Raw genomic sequence first — 15,756 nt, 5'->3', positions numbered from 1 at the left:
TCCAGCAAGTAGGCATATTTTCCTTTGGACTTCCGTACTCGAGCTACCCCTTCTGCTGTAGTCCTCACAAACACAGATGGCTCTGCACTTTTCATATAGGTCCACATTTTATCAAACACTGCAATTTTAGATCTCTGTGGAGACAATATGAAGCCTAATTAACTAATCTTTACATAGACAGCAAAAGCACACCTGATATGATTGTCACTTTTTAGGCAAGTTAATAACTCAATGTTGAAAGACAGCAGCACCAACATTCTTTTTTTTTCTTTTAATACTATGCTGCTATTTAATATATGGGGGTTTGTATTTGTTATATTTATATTTACTAAAGATTTGAATCAAAACAGCACTACTTCCGTTTTATAAGAGGTGTGCCAGATTGCAATATAAGATCTATATTCAAACTTCAGCAAAATATTAATCAGCAATTCCCACTCAAACAAGATTATGATCTTTTCTGCAGCTCTCTAGGGCTGTGCATTATGCAAACAAGAGGTAAGCTGAAATGTGTCAGTGGTACTAGAAAACTTCAGATTGCTCCACAGAGGAAACTAACATCGATGTGAAACCTCAAGGGAATGTTAATAGTGAGGCACCTGTTTCAAGTTTGCTCTTATTTGTAATACTCCACATGCCTCACCAACTCAAGTCACCAGGTCAGGGTTTTCTTTCAGAAAGACTGTTACTTGGAGTACATTTCTTTTGCTTTAACCAATTGGTAGTTATAACTATAAATGGCAGTTTTAACTACCAACTGATTGCTATTTTTTTACCTGGAAAAAAATAGAGGAAAACAAAATTTGCTACCAAGATGTCACCAAGAAGGAAGCAGTGCTACAAAAGAATAAAAGAAAAAGCAGGCAAAAGGGAATATATGACAAGTCAGTAACAATCACCAGTCAGAGAGTGTATGATGCTAGATTTCTCATAGTGTCTCATACTGTACAATTCTAAAGAAGAATTAAGAAAGCATAATTTTTTATCATCTTCCTCTATGTAAGCTGAGTAGAAAGCCTTTATGTGCTAACATTTCACTTTTTACACTGATTAAAATAACTCTAGCACTACCAGTGTAGCTGACAATCAGCCCTAAATTAACTCCTTAACAAGCCAACCTAAATCATTATATAAAGTAGACAATAAACTACTGCCAAATGCAATGCCATGTTGCATGTAACTCAGCTATTACTACATTTCTACTTTGCTGTAGAAAATCAGGAACCATTTGGTTTCATAGTTATCTTAGCTCTCTGTGACACATTATTATATGTGCAAGTATATTAAATCTGTACTAGCACGAAACATATCAGAAACACTTATTTACTAGAGACATTTTGTAACATACACTTCAAAACTGCAATTCTGCTACAAATATAACATCTGTCCACTCATTCCATCTAAAAAATACATTAATCAAGTACAGGAGCATCAGTAATGCTTTCATTGTCTTCCCAAGGCTTCACTGTTCTTGTAGCACAGCACTGTCATAATCCCAGACTTACCCTTATCTTCCTGTCCAGAAATGTAGTGTAGGAAGATGTTGAGGCTCAGATTTCTCCATGGTCTTTGTACATCTACTAGTATTATAAGTTCTGGTAGTACTGAAGGCCATTGAAAGTTTTCTAAATTGTCCTGGTTTTTCCATCTATTACCAGAATCTACACATACATAAGCACAGCTGGCTTTTGAAAGTTCCCTTGCAGATATCTTGTTGCATATCCTGATCTATTACACACTCAGTATACCCATTAGTCTCAGAAGGGTTGGATATACTCAGTATGACAAGAATGACCTAGAAAAAAACTGTGCACTGAAGGTGCAGTGGGTTTTTCAGATTCTTGAAACGTCTGCCATATTGCAAACGCACTTTTGCTCCATCTAAGAAGATACAAAAAACCTAAGATCCTAAAAACTAGGGGAATCTGAAATAACCATGTATGGCACCATCTGTGAAAAGCCAGTTCATAAAATAAACTATCACTCAGTGCTGTATCAGTAAAAACCCAATATGGCACTTTTCTCTGCCTATAATTTACCTGATACATGGATAGATACAGGTAAGTGCCTTTAACCAATAGTAAATTGCATTTCATGCCTGAAAGAGATTCCCACCTGCAGATCCAAGGCAGTCAGGCCATTTAATGTCTGAGAGACTCCATAACTTCACCACAGCATACAAAGAAAGCCTAGCTGTGCAGCTTTCTATCATCTATTCCCTAAGTTCTGCTGCAGTTGCTCACTTTCCTGGAAGCAGAGCTACTAGTGTTTGGCTCTGCAGGGTGCTCAATCTCCTTCTTCCTTAGCCCAAAACTCAAAAGTTCCCAGCCTCATGAAGGAGCTTAGTCTTGCCTGAAATCTCATTGTCTAAATTCACTCTGTAATTAAACCCAGATGCTCCATTCAATTCCTATCATAGGTCAACATTCACTTGGCAGCATATACACCCACTGCATGGGATTTAGCACTACACTCTAAGCAAGCTTCTGAAAGTAGTCTAAAAATTGTTACAGTGACATGTCATGAATTACCACAGGATTGCTTTATAAAGAAGGCAACAAAGTTGGTTTAGAGCTGTCTCACATGGTTCAGTTCAAACCAAAGCAGACAACATACATCTGTGTGCCTGTCACAACAGCTTTCATTAGAAGGCATTTGAATCCCATGTTATAAAAGAGGTTATGCTCAAACTTATAACATTATTTTTTTTCTTGTAAAAACTTAAAAATACTAAATAAATAAGTAACTGTCACGTTCATAAACTCACTTAACTGTCTTTCCTTACTCCATTGTTTCCTGGTATATTAGAATGACAGGTTTGGGTATGTATCAAGTAATAGAAGTCTAGCAAAGTCTGTTCTGCTTTTGTCCATAAACCTCAAAATCCACGAAGCTTCCTATTTCCCAAATGGTCAAGTGTCAAGAAGAAACCTCCCACTAGATGGCTCACAGGGTCCTTACCATATAAATGACCACAGGAATACCTGACACAGCAACTATGGAAGTAAAGATCTGTAATGAAAAACGTCACCAGAAAACACTTCAAATTTGCCATGACTGCACAGTCCTCTGCAGATATGAATACTGAAAACGACCATGCTGCAGTTCATATAGCTCAGAGTCTTGACCCCTACACCTAGGCCTTGACCTTGCATAGACTCCTAAAAAATAAAGAGCAATGAGCCACTACTTAGGGGATACTTGTGACTTCTAAGGTCTTCTTTATATTGCTTAGTAATACATTCTCTTTTCTCAACTGCATCATTTTATTTTCTTCACTATTTTGTTTTCAGAATTTGTCTTTTGTTTGAGAGGGAGAGCTAAAGGATTTAGAAATGGGCAGCGTTAAGAGACCTTCTAGGATTCTGTGCACACACACTTGAAAGCTAACATTATTTGACTGCTAAAAGAAGGATGCATGCTTATCTTAAGTATATAGTGTGTGTGTGTGAAATCTAATCACATTATATTGTTATTTAAATTTGGCCAGTGCTACAGTTGACCATATATTTTATCCCTGTCCAAACTATCTTTTTCATCTTGTTCAACTGCACTTGGAAAAGCATGCAGCCATCAGCAACAGCAGAGTAAACCACAAGGAAACAGAATTCTTGTGAATGCAGAATGCCCAGTGTGCAAGCTGCATTTCACATTTCTTTCTTATGTCTTCTTTCTTTAACGGCACCAAAAGCCTCAAAGGACATCACTGCTCCAAAAATACCAACACAACTTCCTAGCATGTGATCCAAAAAAAAGAACCATTCTAGATTACTGTATTATTTGTTTACAAGACTGCAAGCGTATGAAAATAATCTGCGCTGCTCTTAAACACTGTGGTTGATTGATATTGCAAGGTGACACTCTAGTGTACATATAAAGTCTTAAGAGCTAACTGTAACTTTGGTATTACAATCAACACCAACACAACAGTACAAGACCCTAATAGTCACAATGAACACTTTTTCTCCCATTATTTCCCACTTTTATGAAAATACAATAACTGATACAAAAGGCCCCAGGAGCTAACAGGGGTTTTTGTTGTTTGTTTTTAATATCATGTTGACACTGGACATCTTGACTATAAAAATTATTATAATTACAAAATACACAGCCTATTTAAATATAAAAGACTGCCTTCATTAAGAAGCTCATTATGGAATTAAATTATGAAAAGCTTTATCTAATTAATTAACTGTGTTTCACAGGTAATCAGATAACTTTTCAGTTTTGTCATTCAAAGACCTATTATTCTTAAAATTGAGGTGCTGTAATTAGTATGCCGGTAACAGACATACCTCCTCACACTACAAACGTTCTTCTAGATGATGATCTTGTACTGTGGCCACAGAACTTTAATTCTCAAATATGGTTTCTGTAACCATCTTGTTGTCCTTCCTCACTGAATTAAAGGAAAGGAACTGGTACTGTCATCAGTAGCTAGAGGATGTAACAACAAATGTGTTGTATTGATTTACACAGTAAACCAATTACAGATACATACAAAAAACAGAGAAAAGGACAAAACTAATTTTTCAGCCTCTTTAATTAGCTCAAGATTACGTACTTAAAAATACTTAACCTTGTTTACACTGGGTGGATATTTAAGGTGAATGAAAGTTCAAAGAGATGGAACATATAAATTTTGTAATATATTGGTAACTTCATTCAGTACTGGTAAAAATTAGTCTCACATACTTAAGCTGCAGTTTTATGGCTTTCCTGTTTCCATTTCTTAATTGAGATACTTGAAACATTTTAAATATATTTGGTCTTATTAAAAACAATTGTGAAACATTCTACCTCAATAACTTATTCCTCCAAAGCCTATTTAAAATAATTTTCTCCAGAAATGTGCAAGACACTCTGTTCATCATATTCTTCATGTAATTTAGACTTAAGCATTCAAGGCTTGTCTTAAAAAGGGATGTTAGTGTTAAAGGTTTCAAGATCATTTGACTGCTGTTAAAATACTTGCTGAAATGACTCCTCAGACTTATTAATTTCGATTTCAACACGATCAAAATTTTGCATATTCATAAAATCAAAGAAGACCATTTCAATCTCATTTAATGAAAAACTCAGATAGAAGTCACACAAACACATTTCCACAATGATGACCTAAATCCATGTGTTCTTTTTGAAGTGCTGGTCACAAGAAAAATCCACTGTCCACTCCTAGAACTAAATTTACTGAAATAAACCTACTGATAAAAAGAACAGTTGTACTACAGTCATATTGCAGTATATACTACTACGGCTTTGCTGCATCACTGCAATACAAATGTAGATTTTTAAGTAGGATATCAATTTGATCAGGGGAAACCTGATAACATAAAGGAAACAGTAAGTCATATAAACTGCATGGAAAAAACAGCACAGAAATATTAATGCCTTTGTACAAAGCACTGCTGACATCTCAGATGGCATATAATGTACACCTCTGTTCATCCACATTCAGGAACAGTTATTCAGACTATGACACACACACACACAGAGGAGCTATGAAATGATCAGAGATCAAAATGCCTTGCTTGGGAATCAAGAATAAATGTAGGGTTTTTTGATAAGAGATGAAAGCTCAGAAAAACTCCACACTTGCTCTGTATTAATGCATTGGAAAAAAAACACTGGGAAGAAAAAAACCTACATAATAATTATTAATGTCCTGTAACAACTGAAGATAAACTAGTTATAAATACCTTTCGGTTAGGAAATAAAATAGAACTTAATACTGATTTATACTTATTTTAGAGTGTATAAATTTATAAAATAAATTACAAAACTCTGGTGAATCTTCAAACTATACTGCTGCAAATTCATTTTTGCCCAGCACTGAATTACCTACAACACAGCATACCTGGCTTAGAACTAATGAAACTTGATGAAAACTTGAAAGAGAAGATTTATTTTATCAGACACAATTTGTCCTTACAATCAAGGAAGGAAAATTCTATTACAAAGGAATACATTTTCTTTTAATAAATGTTATCCAAATACTAATTTGAAATTAACTTTTCTGAGTAATATATGTAACAAGGTTTTTGAAACACTGCAATGCTTTGCTCACTAGGCTCACTGAGCTGTCTGAAAAAGACATTATGATTTTGGGCAATGTGGAGAGAGAAAAAAAATGAATCCTGGAAAATAACATTGGGAAATGCTTTGAGGAAAAAAAAGGAATTATTGATTACTGCATTATTTCTTTTAAGATTACTTCCACAACGGCCCAAATAAATTCTTCAGTATATGGCCAAGATGCAAGGACCTTGAAACACAAGAAAACAACTGGGAATTAATCATTGAAACCTCTAGATCACACACACACAAACAGAACCATAACTTCACTAATACGTTCTTGGAAGCAGAGGGCTGTCGTTCCACCATCTCAGTGCTCAGATGTCTCTCTCCTCAGTATTTCAGCTACATACCTTTCTCTTCTGTCAAACTTAAAAAGCCAAACTCACACTCTCTAATCATATTGCCTTCACAGACTGATGAAATGCCAGTCCTATAGCCCCCACCTCTTTACAGTACCCAAAAGAGTCTGCGGTAAAAGTTACAGAAGATTTCATAACAAAGTCTCTTTTAACTCTCAAAGGCTTCTGGGGAGTGAGCCAAAATTTAACTCTGGAAATACATGTTCTGTAACTCTCCTATGCCTCAGACTTCAAAAATTGAGGCTGAAGTATGATTCATATATTTTTACTTCAATTGCATTAAAAAAATCGGAGTATTTCTTCTCTTCTCACTGGTTTTGGAGATTTTCCATGGGGGCTTTTTTTAGCAGTTTGAATATTTGATGAGCATAAAGACAGACTGGGGTTCACAGACTGGTATCCAGCTTTATCTCTTTTTGCATAACCTCTTGTAATATAACCACAAAGCTAAGTACCTTTATAAGTTAAAAAAATATTTCAAAATACTCATATACCTAGAGGCACTGCACCATGTTGAAGACCCTCAGGAAAGAAAATAATACTAATCTTCAGACCAAATTTTCTTTGCCTTCCAGTAGACAACGCTTTTGCAGGAGCAATGACTCAAGAGGTCTTGTCAGCTCTTCTTTGTTTGTTGCTGGCTTTTCAGTATGGAAGAGGACTTCATAAGACAGCAAGGATTATCACCCCTCTGGCATTTTTCCCATGCTCAACTTTTCATACTGGGACTCTGGTCTCCTAAGGGAGAATAAGCAACTCTTGCAGTCTTTTCAGTAAAAGCTAAAGAATACTTTTGAGCAGTTCTTCTTGCTTTTACTTTGGCAAAGGATCTACTCTTGAAGGCCACTCAACAGTTAGAACAAAACTGATTGGTCTGTACATGTTGGTTCAAAAAAAGGTACATATAAAAAGATTTTAAATAAAAACAAATGAAGAGAGAGAATGTAAATTACTCTAATTATTACTCTGCAGGTCTTTTTTTCTTTTTGAGATGTCTTCTTACCTTACACATGGAACTAGTTAGAATTCATCTTTTAAAATGGAAAAAAGGTAGAAAGATCCATTTAATTTGTCTTATCAAGCTTATACATATTTTTGATGAATAGAGCTAGGCATATAGCAAAGAGCATGACTGAATTATAAAAGTAATTAGCTTTTGTTCTCTTTGTATCACATTAATTTTCAATATGCCTTCAAGCAGGTGGAAAGCAAGGAAATCTTCCAGTAAATGTTAAGCTTGCATACTTAGGCAATTGTACATTGTTTTATTCTTCCAGTGCTGTAGTCCAAGAAAGAAATCAAGGCAACTTCAGGAGTTAACACATACAGACAATGCTATAACATTAATTTCTGCAGGGTTAGGTGAGGAGTAGTCTGCCTTCTTGGGTCAGTGACTTTTTTGTTTGTTTGTTTGTTTTCTTTGAAGTTCTACTGTGTGTCTTGGCTAATGCATACAACAAATGTATTTACAACAGCTGCGAAGAAATCACTGCAGGTAAAAAATACTGTGTGACTATGGACAGTGTCAATAGTACACACCTGAGTGATGAAATTCTAGTGCCCCACCATTTACTGCTCCAACAAATAATATCTGTGATCTGGCAATTATAGAGATAATGCACCTGTAGAAGATCAACTGAAATGACACCTGTATCTTCCAAGCTGCACCTGCAGTCCTATTCACATTCTCACCACCACAATTCCCTACTTATTTGAGAATATTGCTGCACTTCTGGAAAACCACAGGCACAGATATTTTCTTCCATGTTTTGATCAGTACTTCAGGTTGGAAATCAAAAAGAAAAAGAAAAAGCAATGCACTACACATCTTTGTACTCTAAGAGTAATATCCCTAAGACAGAGGAACTAGTAAGTATCAGAAATGGTAAGTATCCCAACTCAATGGAACAGAACTGTGAAGACACGGAGTATTTGCAGTAGTCACTTTAAGATCTCCTGAGGAAAATTATTACACATTCTGGTACTTACAAATATGCCATTGAAGAAAATTGTGATCTATAACATTATTATTATTTTCTAATTATTTTTATTTATTATTATGTCTAGTATACATTCCATCTATAGAAAGCAAACTTGCAAATAACGTCTTGAAGAGAAAACAAACTAACTGTGAAAGAACTTCAAATGTTTCTTTTAATTCGTAACAGTGACAGAGAAAAAGCCAGTCCATTTTTTCTTACTGACAGAAAAATACTCAGGTTGTTTCCAGTTATGCAAAAAATTTTAGTACTAATTTCAGGTCATATAAAAACCACACATCCACTCCAATCCAGTCACCATACAGAACTACTCTAGGTGAAATTTGAGTCCCCTAAGTGCTAGATGCTGCTTCCACACTGCCATCAGTAGCGAGTTTTGCTCCTGAAACTTGAGTTTCAGGTCTCCTAGAAATAAATTCTGTCAGCTGTTATTTCTTGAAAAATAACCAGGCAAGTTTAAGTGATTTTTAGCAAACAGTAAACAGAGCCAACAGGCTAAGAAGTTTCATGACACATAATGCACCAAGTTGTTTGTGATGGAAATTGCTGAGAAGAAATTTCCAGAGACCATTATAGCCTTGTTTGTGCAATGCTAAAGTTATCTTAACAAAAGGAGAATAATATGGCCTCACAAAGCCCCCACCTGATTTTTACAAAAATAAGTTATTTATGTTCAGGTAATAATCAGAAACACTAGTTATGTATGAGTGTAATCAGAAAGATGCATATATGTGCTAGGCACACAAAACCTACATACGGATGCATGCACGGACACATCTTTTATTTTAAAAGGAAGCCTAAAAAGTTCAGAAGAACTGACCTACTATTAGTTCACATTCAAACCCCAGTACAGCCATGACTTAAACGGTTTATACTCCCAAAACCAGAAACACATGCTCGTATACTTCTAAAAGCTTCTAAGCAACCCTAGCACAAACTCGAGCTCATTTTCACTAGCTTATGCACCTGATGTTAGTTTTGGTTTAGCCAACAGTAATGCAATCAGCAGCAGGCCTCTTATTACTGGACCTACCATTAAAAATCCAAAATAATGCTTTTCTGCAGTTGAAAAAAGCATGGCTCCTATTTAGTATGTTATCACTAAAGTATGTATTACAGGATCCAGCAAAAACCACAAGCTAGCAGTTGGTGTTCTAACTATACAGTACATTAAAAATGTTTGTGAGAACTTGTTTCACTTTTATGGCAGGCTATGTTTGCAATGTAAATGTAATATTTATGACTATATTAAAATACAGTTTGTTGAAAACTAACACTGTCATAATCCATTGAAAAATATGAAAACAAAAGGGTTTTTTTGTATTTGTAGTACTTCAGATCCACTTCCGTATTACAGGGAAAGACACAAGGAACATACAGACAAGGCAAAACAGTCACGGTGTTTTTCCCAGCAGCCTTAGTGTCTCACTCATTTGCTAGATGGATTTCACCATGTCTCAAGGGCAGCCTGAGACTTACACATTGGAAGTCTAAACTTTTTTTAAACTGTAGTACTCAGGTAGAAGGTGAGGACTGACAGGCTTCCAAAGCATTACTGTAATGCAAACACAAATAGTAACTCGTTTGAAAAGCAGGCAGGGATTTACCAGAGCAGCCAACTGGGTAGTATCCCATTCCCTATCTGCAAACTTGAAAAATAATGTGAAATACTTAATAAAACATGACTGTGCACTTTCCCACATCCCTACTCACTGCATGACTACCTAAAATACAGCACAGATATTAAACAGCCTTATTTATAATCGTTAGTTCCTGCTTTACAGATTAGATGAATGACACCAACTTCTGCCTCTGAACACACCTTGTTTTTTACTTTATAGTGGAATATTTTTATGTAATTCCTTGCAACCACTTTTGTTTTGCATATTTATAACATGACACTTGTATTTACATATAGATAATAAAATATAAGGATAACGAACAAACAAAAACACTTATACCGGCAAGTTAGGCTGCACATGCCATGTTCTTTATAGCAATCTTTTAATAAAGCCTAGGAAAAAAACATATATACATGAGTGAAGAACTATTTAAAACAAAACTGAAATCTAAAAGTAGAAAATCTTACCCTAAAAAACTCTTTAGTGGAGCCAGAATCTAACGTTCCATAAGCAATTTCTGTTTGTTTGGAAAGATCCTCTGCACTTTCAATGGGAGACACCATCCTCTCAACCGTCAGGAAGGCAGCTAAGTTAGCCGTGTAGGATGAGATTATGATGAGGGTAAAGAACCACCACACACCTCCAACAATTCGCCCAGACAGGGATCTAATAACAAGTATGAAATGGATTTGTAAAGTGAAATGAAAGTCCTAAAAAGGAACACGTTATCAGTTTCATGCAAATGATGCATTATACTATAGGGAAGCATTTCAGGCTATCTTGTAGCGCTCCTCTGCATACTAATCAGATGGGAAATCAAGGCATTTTCTACTACATTCCTGGATTTTGCTAAAATCAGGACTCCAGAGTTATTTCAGGGAGACTTTAGTGATCCAGTTCTTCAACATTCTGAACATTCTGAAAGGAAACTGTTCCCATCATAATGTGCTATAATTAACACATAAACTTGTCATTCCCTCTGAAGTGAATTTGTGTGACATTATTAAAAGGATCAAACAAAATCAGAAAAGCAGTGCTTTCAGATGAGCCAGTATGCACTTAAAAATTAAGTGCCTTTAGCTTGCTTATTTTCCTAAGACGTTCAGACAAAAACTGGTTTCCACGAAACAATGTCTTATGGTGCCATGGACAATCTATGCTGAGAAACAAATAGCATATTTGCAATAAAAACTGGCCCAAGAAATATCCATAAACTAAAGATGCACGAAACTTTTGGACATAAAACAATCAGTGATAATACACAAAGATGGTGAAGAAAGTGTATTTTTAAACAGTAATAATAATCTGATGTTTGTAACTGCAGCAGATGGGCTCTTATGGATCTTTGGTTTGCATTTCCTGCTCAAGAAGAGAGAAGAAAAGAGAACTCAAGAAAATATGTAAAACAGCATACAGCACACAACTAGAGAAATGCAAGATTTTTCAATACTAGAAAACTAATAGAGGATTATTGATTCTGCCATCATTGTAAAATTTGACATTTTTCTAATGATCCTTTAAACTTCAAAATTATAGATTACTTTGTTTCCAAACAAGACATTATACAGAGCACATAATTTTCAGATATGTGATTAATTATTGGGCAGAAATGTGCATGTAATTGAAAGTCTAGTACTAAGATGTTGCAGTACCTTAGGTATAATCTTACTGTGTTTCCTCTGTCTATTAAGTAAACAACTTACAAATCACTTACCCGGCCTATTGTATTGTGAATGAGATTTCAAAAAATATTTAAATAGATATATATATACATTAAAACATTATACTTATGCAAAACTGATTTATTAAACTGGGAACAAAAACCAATTCTGGACAAATTATTTTTACTACTTCGTATCAGAAAGAAATCTCTGATAATTCAGACATGAAAAGACTTTTTTCCATGTCACAACAGACTCACTAATTCACTCTAATGCATGAAAATCAAGTCAGATACGGTCCAGAATATGTTATTTAAAAGGACCATAGAAAATAAATGAATTCAAGTTCTTTCTTGAGATTTATTCCGCAAACTTGCTTTCTGTCACCTTTGAAAAAATATTTTATACTTGACAGGAAGGTAAATGAGTACAATATAATTCTAGGATTAAAAGATTGAATTGTATGAGAAATATATATATTTGCAAGGTCAAAATATCTTACAATGTGTACTTAATATCTGCTGATTTTATGGCATTTTGTATTGCACTGATAGTGTCTGCTACAAACGATAATAATCTTCAAAAGCCCATAATCCATTGGCAAAGTCACTACCGACTTTGAAAAATAAGAATAAGCTCAATGCCAATCCAGACATTATGCTCCCATGTGAAATTTGTAAGTAAAAATGTTTTTAATGTAATTTGTATTCAAAATTTTCCCATAAGGTCTGTCCCAGTTAAATAAATATTTTTTTAATGACATTTTTAAAGATTGATAATTATACACTAGTGTGGACCCACAATTGTACAAGTACCTCATTAATTAGATCATTAAATAGTAACATAACTCCTTTGCAAAACTACTTAAATTTATGCACCACACTCAATACTTAAAAAAAGGTATTATGTAGCAGTACTGAGAGTACACTCATATCTCAGAAAAGATGAGGAAAACTTTGCTAAGTTACCATTACCATAGAATTATTTTAGTCTAGTCTAGTTTATTCTCTTCCTTCCTGTTGTTTCGGAGCTACATGGCAACATGAGGATTGCTACTGCATACCAGCTTCCACATGGTCCAGTTTTTCTCAGTACCACCTTCAGAGTCAGGAAGCCCTAGTTACTTGTCTACTCTACCATTCTTACAGTGGTTGTCATTTGTATTAGAGAAATTAGTAGCAACAGTGCAAAACTTAACTTCACAAAGGCATTTTGCTCACATCTGAAAGGATTCCTTTTTGTATATGCTCTAATCCATTTGCAGGGAGCTCAAATTCCACAGTGATGGTTTTGGTGCAAAGCCAAAAATAACTGAGGTGTCTTCAGCCCTTTTCTACTTTTACAATAAACAGGTAACATACAAACTAACAATTTTCCTCAAAAGCATGCTTGTAATTAAATAAAATGCTGTTAAACACTTTGCTGAAACTAAATCTTGACTCTTCAAAATTATCTGAGCTTCATGCACCTTTTATGATGAACATCTACTATCATAATTCTTACATCACCTTTCAGAAGTTATCAAACTGTGCACCACAATGGTCAAGCTTTAATAGTGAGTGAAATAATAACGATACAGAAGATCATTATTCTACTATGGCCTTGATTCAAGAAAAATAATTTTGTAATTAATAGAAAACTTTGCACACAGTCAATCCTGTGAAGTGTATAATCAATACAGAAACCCCACAGGATGGAAATTGACACAGCTTCTCATGACCTGAAATGATTTGCTCTCATTTTTTGTATACAATTGTTATGGTGTTACAAGCTAAATGTATTGCATCTTTCATCAAAAAGACTGGCACGTCTCACTGTGATATGCCAGCCTTTATACAGAGTTGCTAAAGTTCTCACACAAAGAATGCTCTGCTATTTCTGTAGCAGAACTTGAAAACCTGCCATTGCCTTTTGGGATGCATGACTGATATCTAAGAAATGCTCCCTTGGTGTGATTTATTTTGCACACTAGCCACGAGACACTAAAAATTGACTTATTCCCTGTCTTACTTCAGGATGTTTAGAAGAAAATTAAATTCCTTAGTACAATTAGGTAGGCCTTCTGAGTTGATTTCCTTAAACCCAGTTACCATATTTCCCTTGTTTCTTATCGTTCATTCAAGCTAGAAGTAGTTATTTACCTACCTACTTACCAGATTGCTGAATCAAGGCTAGAACCACTTGTCCACAAGGGAAAAAGAATATTTAATGACCTGCAAAGGAATTAACTTCAGTGCTGTACAGTTGTCCCTAATAAAGTAGGTGAAAATCCATGAGGAATTAAGCATTTTCAAACTGGACCTTTTTATTTCAGCTATTTCCTTTGTGACGTTTCTAAAACTGGGCCATGGCAAAACAGCAGTGTTTTGCAACTATTCATATTAAATTAGAGCCATCACATGACTTCTATTTCAGCTCAAGGCTCTGCTGTAGAAAAACAGTGGGTTAATAAATGTGTTATGATATGTAGTGAGTTTTAGAGAGAAAGTGCTGCCTGTGTAGCTTGCGACTAGCATGTTACCCTTTTTTCCCATTACAGTTGTTGTGAACGGTATGCACTGTCAACTGTAAAATGGGAATATGCAGCAAAAACACGGTACCCCTCCAAGAAGGCATGGAATGACTTAACCTTATGCATTTTACAGTCTCTGCATGGTGTATATAACTTCACTTGGCAAAGGTACGACCGACATCAAGACAATATCGATCAAACACATCATGACCCTAAGTCACAGACAACTGCCTTTATTTCAAGGACTTCTGTGATTTTAGGGAGGGAAAAAGCATAGCAATTACTTTATTTCTGAGAGTGAAAATATATGCACCATGAACCTCCTCTGGCTGAGACGGCTGAGACCAAAAATGCACAAAGTTGAAATGGGCGAGTAACCAACCTTGGCGAAATATCGCATCCTTGCTGCATAAAGGCACCCAGGGAAAACCAGAGACTATTAAATATCCCAAATTCATTAGTTGATTCATTAGTTTGCGTTTCTCTTCCATCTTCAAATTCCTCAGTGTGCCACTCGTATGGGCTAAATCTGCTGACCAGGAATAAAACTACACTGACCCCAATGTAGGCAAAAACAATGCACATCCAGATTTCATATGCTAATGGATCAAGAAATGAAAACACTCCTGGCTTGGACTTCTGAGGCTTCTTGATCATTATTGATATCCCCAGGCTCATAAAGGGCTTTGAGAAGTCAATCACCTCTTCTCTCACCAATGTTATAGTTAATGGAGCGATTGCAATATCGGCTTTCTGTAAAGGAAGATAAAAAGCAAATAATAGCTAATATAATTACCAGAGCAAAGAATGGTTTAGTTTCTATTGCATTTCACAAACAGAAAATAGGACAGCAGAGACACTGACAACATCCATTTTACCAAGAATGTCCTGTGGAGAATTTAAGAAATTTTTTGTTCAAACTCTTCTTACTGAAATACATACAGCCATATGGTTGGCCTATTCCAACCTTCCCTTTTTACACATGCCCTTTAAAAAGTGTATGACATTTAAAAGTGTTAGTAAAGTAAATTGCCTTTTACCTGGTCAGAAAGATGAAATATGCACTCACTTTCCCCCCAGCTTCTTTTGCATACAAAATATAATTCCATGTTTTACTTTCAGAATTTTTCATGCCAATACAAGTTACTAATTCTCTATCAAATGAATTAAATAATTTTCCTCTACTCTACAGAGAAAAATAAACCAAATCCCACTCCTTCTATGCATAATTTTTAATGGTTTTATTATAAAATATTTTCTTACCCCATAAACAAGTTCTCCAACCATTCCATTCCAGATTTTCGTGTCTGCATCCCTTGCCCCATACTTGCCATCCCCAACAATTGTGAGCTTGTATTTGAATCCACAGTGTTTAGCAATTTCTGTAGCTAAGTCCACGCAATAGCCCTCATATCGATCATTTCCTTCAAGCATTTCGTGATTTTTCTTCATCATGACGTATGGGGACTCCTGCACAGAAAGAACTTGTCTTAGGTACTTGCTAAAGAGACAGAAGTATCAGTT

The 15,756-nt window shown here is 35.3% G+C and overlaps 1 protein-coding gene across 3 annotated transcripts in view; it reads right to left on the bottom strand.

Moving 5' to 3' along the window:
- GRIA2 (glutamate ionotropic receptor AMPA type subunit 2) overlaps positions 1–15,756 on the bottom strand; it is an 88,718-nt gene that overhangs the window by 6,170 nt on the left and 66,792 nt on the right. For all 3 annotated transcript variants that reach the window (XM_051617556.1, XM_051617555.1, XM_051617557.1), the window contains exons 10-13: positions 15,496–15,702; positions 14,615–14,985; positions 10,527–10,725; positions 1–134 (exon numbers count right to left, since the gene is read on the bottom strand). The exon at positions 1–134 is cut by the window's left edge and continues 114 nt beyond it. In XM_051617556.1, the coding sequence (XP_051473516.1) occupies positions 1–134; positions 10,527–10,725; positions 14,615–14,985; positions 15,496–15,702 (911 nt within the window). The remainder of the gene's footprint in view (positions 135–10,526; positions 10,726–14,614; positions 14,986–15,495; positions 15,703–15,756) is intronic.

Source organism: Apus apus, chromosome 4 (assembly GCF_020740795.1).
Source record: "Apus apus isolate bApuApu2 chromosome 4, bApuApu2.pri.cur, whole genome shotgun sequence".
NCBI classification, from domain to species: Eukaryota; Metazoa; Chordata; class Aves; order Apodiformes; family Apodidae; genus Apus; species Apus apus.
This window is presented reverse-complemented; position numbering and strand designations above follow the sequence as displayed.